Genomic DNA, 8,898 nt, shown 5'->3' with positions numbered 1-8,898 from the left:
ACTAAATTCTGGTTGACGGTGATTGATCGCCCCTTGAAGCCGTTCGAGGACGGAGTAATATCAACATTGAATCCACCCCCTTCGTCTTCGGGCTCACCCGTCAACGGGAGTTAGGCGGTAATTGTGGGGATCTCTTTGAATGGATCCGTCCTCAAATCTCCTATTATTGCTCTTGGAACCACTATTAATCCTTCGTGTGGCATCCTGAGCGCCAAGCCAAGCCTCTGGCCTAGAAAGACTCACCAGGCCGGAACCCACGGCAGTGAAGAAGGAAAAAAAAGTTTCCGATGTGATGCGAATAATGTTTATGCAGACAACAAGGAAGGAGAAAAAATGAAAAACTTTTTTTCTTCTTTCCGCTGGGCCGCCGACGACTCGCTCGGTCTCGGCTGCGTCGATTTATCGCATTTGCCCAGCCTCCAAGACCGCATCGCCGATCTCCCACGCCACCGGAGGTGAATCAAACTCACCAACTTGCGCTTTCTTGCTGTGCGGCTGGCCTGATTTTTCTATGAGAGAGCTGTCGTGTTGGCGACGGTCTGGACCACCTCAGAGCCGTCAGTGTATGGATAGATGCTCTGGAGATGCGTGGTCCCTACTAGGAAGAGTGCCGGAATCCTTCGAGTCTCGGAGAGACTTTTCGCCGATATTAAGGACGCATCGAGAAGTGCAGGGTTTTCAGAAAGCTCTCACAATGTGATTGTCCATTGAGTTTCGAGAGTATTATCCTCTCATCTGTCCCTTTCTCTTTGCACAATGTATTGCCTGAAAGCTGCCCTACCCCCTTGTCCTGTGGCGTCAATAGCTGCGGAATCGACGCCCAAGGTGACGGACCTGGCAGGGAGTTTTCTGCACGTCGTTAATTACTTCTCCCAACGGACTCTACTCGTCCCAGCTGGGACATATCGGCTCATGGGGCTGAGAGTCTACTTGGCCAGCTTGTATTGGAAGACCATGAATAGTCCTGCATGCGGGCAGCTTACAGCTTACAGGGGATAGCGACGGGCGCCTTACGTCCCACTCAAAACGGCCAATCATTTGCCCACTAGCCGCCCGGATCCGACGCTTTCACCAGCTCTCTTTCGCTCAATGACTCGTCATTTCACACACGACGTAGCCCGCAGGACCACAATGAACGACTAATAGAAAGATTAGGAAGCCCGCAATCAACTGGTACGTTAAACGAGATCACGAAACCGGATAGAGCTAGGAAGTAGGGATCGCGTAACCCACCAGCAAGAGAGGCTTGTTGTTGGGTGTGGGGGGAGCACGGCCATCCCGTGCCGGCCGTGGCGGCGGAGACCCGCTCGCTTCCTGAGCACTCTGTGAAGAAGGGATCGATACCTCGGGGGACCAGTTGTGTTGGTGGTGGTGTATTGTTCACACCCTGCACCGTGGTTGGGGGCCACCTTCCAATATTGTAAGTTGCCTTGCCTATTACACCAACATGAATGGGTTGGGGGTAAATATCTGCATTGGTGGCGAATGTGAAAAGTCCGCCTCGAGGTGCAGAATCCATGGGTTGATTTGACAGATGCGACTTGGTGTCGTTTCATTGATGGCGACAGAGGGATCTTTTGATCAGCTGTGCAAGTAAATGCCTCGCGGAGCAGGAGAAGACAGAAATGGCAGGGAGAGAGAGATTCCTCTTTTCTCTTTTCTCTGAAGGCGTTGTTCCCCCCACGCATCTCCTCCATTGTCGTACAAGTACAAATGCCCGAGTCAGAGACGCCATTCATTGAGTGTAAGCCTCACTGATGCATGACTAGATGCCACCCTGTTTGTACAACCCCCATGCTTAAGTTCTGGACCTCTAGGTGTGTGCATGAGCTCTTCCTTGATAGAGGCTGATCATCGCATATATTTGCCTTCACGGTCTGTTGCATCTTGGCAGTTCGCCTGACGAAAGGATGACGATTGAGTTTCCGCACTGCTCTTGAAATGCCACAGAACAGGTTTGCTTCTCATCCACGAAGCGAGGACGCTAGCTGCACACGGAGGAGCTGAAGCGGTTGGTGAACCCCCCATCTCTTTCGTGTGTCCAACCCTGAGAGTTAAGCCACGATGTGCTGTCTGTAAGTTCTGCGACTGGCTCGTCTACGAGTAAGAAAAAAAGAACAAGAAAAGAATAAGAAGGAAAAAGAATTGAAAACGAAAGGCGTCAATAGGATATGTGAGGAACGGGGAGGGGAAAAAAGAAAAAGGAAAAAAGCTCGCTCGCGGGTTGCTCCCAGGATCGAATCCTGGTTGCTTCCCACGAGCTACGAAAATTGCAATTTTCTAACCTTCTGAGTGCTCCAATGACCACTTGGCCACTGGTCGCAGTCTTGCTGCTTGAGCTGCTCGGTTGATGGTTCTTGCCCTGATCCAGTATGTAAAGTTATCACGAGAGGCTTTGGGGGATGTCCGGAGGAAGGAGCGCGTACACTCCACGATGTAGCACCTTCCTTGAGTCGATTCTGGATGCTGAGCGCTGGGTACATAAGAATTCACTATCTGTATGATCACTCGCTCTGGAAGATAAACACGAGCTACTACGATGAAAGGAAACGCAGGCAGGATGGAATGGGCATATCGCCGCGCATCTAGGTGTCGGGGGCAGTTCTCACCAGGCGACGGGCGTTGCTGGGCCAAGGTATGTCTCTATTCTGGGGCATTGGACACCACCACTATCAAGATGCGACGAGATATCCATAAGATATACCCCTGAAAACTTCTCTTGTCCTGACTACCCTCTCCTGTTTCCCCCGACTATGAGTTCGGGCTTGCTACCAGAGGCTAGTGCTCACTGGCACGGGGATAACCCCAAGCTCGATAGCTCTTCGTCCAGTGTAGTGACGACTGGCCTGGAGAGCTTTGGATCACCCATAAACTTGTTGTTTTCCCACCGCCAAGGAGGATGATAGCTTGCGTTTTGGTTATTAGATGCAGGTAGTATCATTGTTGGGAAACAGGAAGCATTTGCATCTCCGAGTGTTTGACGGGGAGAGGCTCCTCTGGCTCTAAGCGAAGCCATCGACGATCCACATTAACGCCGCCCGCCACTGTTCACACTCGAGCAGATAGATCTGGACATTCCATCCTCGGAATGAGAATCCGAAAGAGACAAGAACGCAATGGACACACACGGGAGCACGCAGCGGCACACAGGAACGGTACGGTCTTGCCTCAAAAACGGCTCATTTCATTTCATATCTATTGAATAAACAACACATCAGACGATGAAAGGTAACGTTATATGTCCACGTTGCGCTTTGCTGTACATTCATCCCAGTGTTTCCCGTGGAATGTAGGTATCCGCTTAAATCAACTCCGTTTCCAACTTTCCAAGATATCCCGGCCGCCAAAAAGGGGTAAAAAGATTAGACAAAGAAAAAAAAAAAAGTGTACGTCACATAAAAGATCCGATGTAGAAGAAGAAAGATAATGTTCGCAGCAGAGATGAAGGTAGTGAGTGTAGCCGCTGATGGGTAAGGTTCATAAGCATCAGCCCGTGCGGCAATCGTCGGCTTGACGGAGCACGGTACATGTAAACACGAGAAGCGAAGAGACAATAGCCCAATCCCGATCAGGCCGTATAAAGGGGGTAGGATAGATGAAGATGCGTACGCATACTATCCTTAATCCCTCGTTGCATGTTCGTCGCCGAATGGGCTTGTCTCTCGCGTCAAAGACTTGGGTTTCTCGACATGAGCCGCCCTTCTTGTGGCCTCCTCAATAACTGCGCTAAGACTAGGTGTGCTCGAGTGGCTCAACCTGCTGGCCGCAGGCTCGGGTGGATCCAAGAACGGGCCATCCTCGGGTAGAGTGTCCTCAACGATTGTTGGGGAGCTGGAGTCGGGACCAAGAGGGCTGCGGATACTTGGTGTGTTATCGTCACTGGCCTTGCTCTTGATGTTGACTCTCTTTCCGCTCGCGACACGGACGAGTTGGGCCCGGACTGGAGTGGCTGTTGAGGCACTGGCATTCTTCATGAATGCAGAGCCAATACTGAAGGTGCTGTCGCGGCTCTTGGGCCTGGAATATTTGTCGTAGTCGACGCTGGGCACTGGTGGCGTGGTGGAGCCACTGCTGGTGGTGGCAGCGCCGGAGCGAACGCTAATCATAGCAGGCCTAGCCCGCATACCGGTCTGAGGCGTTGATACAACAACATTCTTGCCGTAAATGGTAGACGCGACACTTGACCTGGGTGCGTACGAGGTTCGAGCAAAAGATGTCCTGTCGGTGTATCCGGTCATGGCCGAGTAAGTCGAGTCACGCAAATCACCAGGCATGAAGAAATGCTGATCTTCGTAGTGAGACGGGCTGTTGGAGTCGGTGACCGTGATCGGGATCGGAGGTACGGGAGGAACCAGAACACCGGGTGAGGCGGGAGTGGCTCGGTTGGTAACACCGGGAATGTAAGCGATTTGAATAATGTTCGAGGCTCGCGTGAGGACCGTCGAGGCGATTGAGTGGACGGTGTGCATCGACGACCGTTGGTCTCGGCGGGCCTGGAAGGCACGCTCGGCTTCTAACTTCTGCTCCGTAATGTCGTCGTAGGCGACTGGCTCGAGTGTATGCCGTTTGTTCTTGATGCAGAACCTCCAAATGAGATAGGTGATTGCTGCAATTCCAACAACACCGCCAATTACGGCACCCACGATAACGCCGGCACTCGGCCCGTTTGAGTGTGATTGAACAGGTTCTGCGATGGGAGTGTCGACTTGGGATTCCTGAACACATTTCGTGGTCGGGCACTCCTTGCAGTTGTCCACCTTGACCACCTGCTTGCATACCCATCCTTGGGTCTCGTCACACGAGGCATCGCACACGAGGCGTCCGTTCGTCGCGCACTTCACACAGGTCTCGTTGTCGTCGTCTCGAGGATATAACTCACGGGCTCGTAGGGCTGGATAAAAGGCGTTAGTCAATACGAGACAAGTGCTTTCAAGTAGGGGCCGCGTTACGATAAGACTTGAGTGAGGCTTACCTTCATAAAATACCTGTTCATCGGACGTCACGATGACGAGCGGATTCAACTCGTCGCCCATTTTTTGGTTGTCGGGGAGGGAGGTTGGTAGGTTGACGCTGTAAACGGTGATGATCGACGGGTGAAAAGGTATGAGACTGGGTGTGTCGATCGTTTCGAAGATCGGAGCTCCACTGGACGGCGCTGAGGGTATCGAAGGGAAAGTCGTATTTCGGAGAGACAGGAAAGTGCAGGTCGTGGAATCTAGTATAGCAAGGCTGATCGGATGTAAAGCAAAAGACGGAAACGAAGGAAAGGCAAGAAGGTTTATCTAGGACGAGACCAGTCAAGCCCCCGAGGCGATGCTCGTAGATGAGAGAGAGTTAAAGGTTGGTAAACGAATGACGAGGGACAAGCCCGAGAATTGAAGCGAAGAAAAGGGACAGTGGAAAATCGAGCAGTTAGAAATGCCTCATGAGTGGCATTGATCGAACGTCCGGCAAGAGGTTTTCGCGAGGAGTTTACATGGAAACAGGAGACTCGATAAGAAGTTCGTGAGGGAGATACCGTCGCCTGTGCTGCGATTTGAATTTTGACGGGAGATGACAGGAGGCAAGAGGCGGAAGAGCGGAGGACAAAAAGGATGGGCAATGGAGAGGATCGAGAAGGGCGGAGTCGACCAGATCAAAAAGAGTTTGGTCCGAAGGGGGGGGTTCACTTTGCTGCCACTCTACAACCGCTGTACCACAGACTACCTCTACAAAACCACATTCTATGGGCTGCTGAGTGCGGAGAAGGGGAAAACGAGGTATTGTACCGTATCTCCCGTACCATCCTTCGTACTTAATTCCACTTACTTTGGTCGTGCAATGTCCTGAGTAATAGCGCAGGTACAACTGTACAGGAACAGGAACTGCCGCAGTTGACAGGAGTATGGGTACCAAGACCGACTGGTATTTTGAAGTGCAGTTAGATGTATTTGTACAGCCTTAGGGTACATTCGAGATGACAGAAGATCCATGGCTTGCGAAATCCAAGGGCGACACACTGTGGGTGGATGGGATTTCCGCCATCTCATTCGCCAGGCACATTCCCTTGCGCCCCACTTCGGAGCCAGGTACACCCAGATATAGCATAAACCAGCCCAGACTATTGTTGAATAGTGTAGTGTGTACCTTAATCGCTTCCCAAACCTGGGAGTCTACTTCAAACCCTAACAATAGCAACGGTCGCCAAGTCCGTCTTGCTTGGACGAGTCGATATTTGTATCCTCTCTCAATCAAATCAGCCGATGACGAGAATGGGTAGCGACAGGTAGCATTTTATTAATAGGTTCAATGTTCTCTCCAACCGAGAGTGCCACATGCATATTAAGGTCTGATTAGTACCAATTTACTCTCCGAGATACAAGCAGGATACAACATGAGAGCATCGATCAATGGTCAAATACGAAGTAAATCAACAGGATCAATATTGATCAGAGCCGAATCTCAGAAGCTGGGCGTGTTGGTGTCCGTCATTGGTGCTGCCCATTCACATTCCTTTAACATCTTAGCCCTACCGTATCCTATTTGATCCTAGCTCATATCTGACAGGAAAGAACGTTCGATGGAGCAGACAGTCTCTCCTGTTCTACTTCATACGGGGATATGGATTCCTTGACCACAAAATCCTCCGAATCGGCGATATTGATGGTGACCGAGATCACTTTTATTGCGATCAATGCCATATTCCCCAATTCGACATCTGGATCTTTTCCTTTTTCTCTGTTGTAGTATTGCTATTTTGGGTTACACAGCAGGCCAAAAACATTGATCACTTTTTCCTGTCTTCTCTTTTGCTCTTCTCTCTTCTCTCGAGTATGGTGTCATTTAATGTTCCGGGGCCGGACGCGTGTTCATATGAGTAAAAAGCGTGTATTTGCACTTGGAGTGACCCCTCCCTCTTGGAGACTCACCTCCGGGAACAGTGTGTCCACGACAGATTCGCTTCTGCAAGAGGTGCCGTCTCGACGAGTGGCACACCATTCCTTACCGTCTACCTCGGGAGGAGGACACAACATATTTTCTCCCGCTGCTCAGATGACTGTCTCACACGCGACCTCCCCATGACCGAACTGGAAGGTCGCTAGAGTATGAAACATGAGCTGGCTGTGTGGCTCTTGTTTCCTGCCTCTTTCCACATCTTGTCAAAAGGTAGAGCCTTGGAATCTCCACTGAGAAACTCGAACCATATTCATAGGATACGACGAGATAATATCTACGATGTAACTGGGTTCCGCGATCAATTACGAATGCTCTTATATAGCTGGTCCTAGCCCTGGAGGTCGAGTTCGTTCGGCCCGGCAATTGAGCTTCTTTTCCCCGTCGACAGTGTGAGAGATCCGAACCAGCTCATCATTGCGATGATCCACAAGGAACTTACAAGTACGGGTATTAACACTCTCAGGAAGAGCCAATAAAGACGGGCTGAGGGGTATTATATTGCTCTTCCGTAACCCATTTTGCTTCCAGGTGCAGTAATTTAATCTTGAGCCAGTGTTGAACGTGTACGTGAGCAAGCAGGGTTTATTGCTTAAATGTTCTAATCGTTCTTAATTACCCGCCCGACCAATCGAGGAGAACAGCTTCCGCAAGTGATCTGGAAGAATCTTCCGAAGGGCGCTCTCGCCTTGCAAGGGCTTTTTGGTGATGTGCCAAGGTTCGGTCCCTACCTATATGCAGGAGGATCTCGCCATATTCGTATGTGTATGTGGTCATAACGAAGCTGTGTATTACTGCACTCTGTTTACTGGATCGCTCTTGATTCCTGGGCGCAGACAGGAACAGGCGAACCGGGTCCAAATTACCGCCGATCGTGAATAGCGTCACCGGCTACGGGCGAGGTTCTCGAGCCTCGATGTTCCTATCCCATGGAAGGGCGATGTTGGCCCATTGGTGTGGCACTCTCTTCTCACCTACCCAACCCCACGATAGTGTCAAGACGAACCACCCGCCATCGTTCGCCATTCAACGAATCTACTGGATAGTATGGTAATGTAGCACGCTGGTTTTGAAGGATTGTAGTTTCTATCTCAGAAATACGGGCCCTGCCCCTTCCCCTTAGCCGCTGTAGTGTACTGTAAACCGACGTCGTCGTGCCTTGCAGATCATCATGCTGCACTGCATCGAGGTGTATTTCAATATGGGATCGCTTCAACATGGAACAGAGCAATGGTAACGATTGTACCTTAGTAAAAATGCGTGCGTTATCATCCCTGGAATACCAACCATCGTGGGAACGCAATATAAATATCTGGATTTCTTCAAGCTTTGCCTTGGAAACGATAGAAGAATACCCACGGATATTGATGAACGACCCATCCCATCCCGAGCTGTTGGATGACGAAGACCCTTCTGCGAGTGAAAAAGAAGGCGCGGGATGCTGCAGCCAAGTTTTTGCCCCTGAGGGATCTTCAGGCTAAAGATTCAAAGAAATCAATCGAAAGGTTCTGTGAGAGTTTGCGCTAACACCACTGGCGCTAGTTCGACGGCACTGGGCGCTGCCACAAGTCACGGCAATGGAAGGGGACGCTGGTGGACCCGTCGATGTGGATTTAATGGAGACACGACTGACAGACAGCCGATGAGCTCACAACAGAGGGCTGGACATTTGAGGGTTGAACACTTGAAACAAGGGAGGCGGGTCTATCGTCTTTCCTTTAATCCCACACTTCTCCAATGACCTCAGAACTCCAGTGATACTTGACCAAGACAAAGATCAAAGATAAAGGGAACGAGGATGTACTTCGCACGTAAACTACTCCTAGGGTCTCGGTCTGGTGGGAATCAAGAAACCAACATTAGATCATTTGATGACTTTCTTTTCCCAAGTGACAAAAGATTGGGTTCCCTCCGGTGCGCTGCGGGGATAGCACGCATTGAAGTTGATAGCTTCTGCGACGTGAT

At 50.6% G+C, this 8,898-nt stretch overlaps 1 protein-coding gene across 1 annotated transcript; it reads right to left on the bottom strand.

Moving 5' to 3' along the window:
- Positions 1-3,620: 3,620 nt before the first annotated feature.
- SAPIO_CDS10595 (uncharacterized protein) lies at positions 3,621-5,033 on the bottom strand (the record flags this gene model as incomplete). The annotated part of the gene is made up of 2 exons (XM_016784160.1): positions 3,621-4,891; positions 4,973-5,033. 2 exons carry the CDS (start codon positions 5,031-5,033, stop codon positions 3,621-3,623), a joined length of 1,332 nt encoding a protein of 443 aa, XP_016638400.1.
- Positions 5,034-8,898: the final 3,865 nt, after the last annotated feature.

Source organism: Scedosporium apiospermum (assembly GCF_000732125.1).
Source record: "Scedosporium apiospermum strain IHEM 14462 chromosome Unknown SEQ_SAPIO_0176, whole genome shotgun sequence".
NCBI lineage: Eukaryota > Fungi > Ascomycota > Sordariomycetes > Microascales > Microascaceae > Scedosporium > Scedosporium apiospermum.
This window is presented reverse-complemented; position numbering and strand designations above follow the sequence as displayed.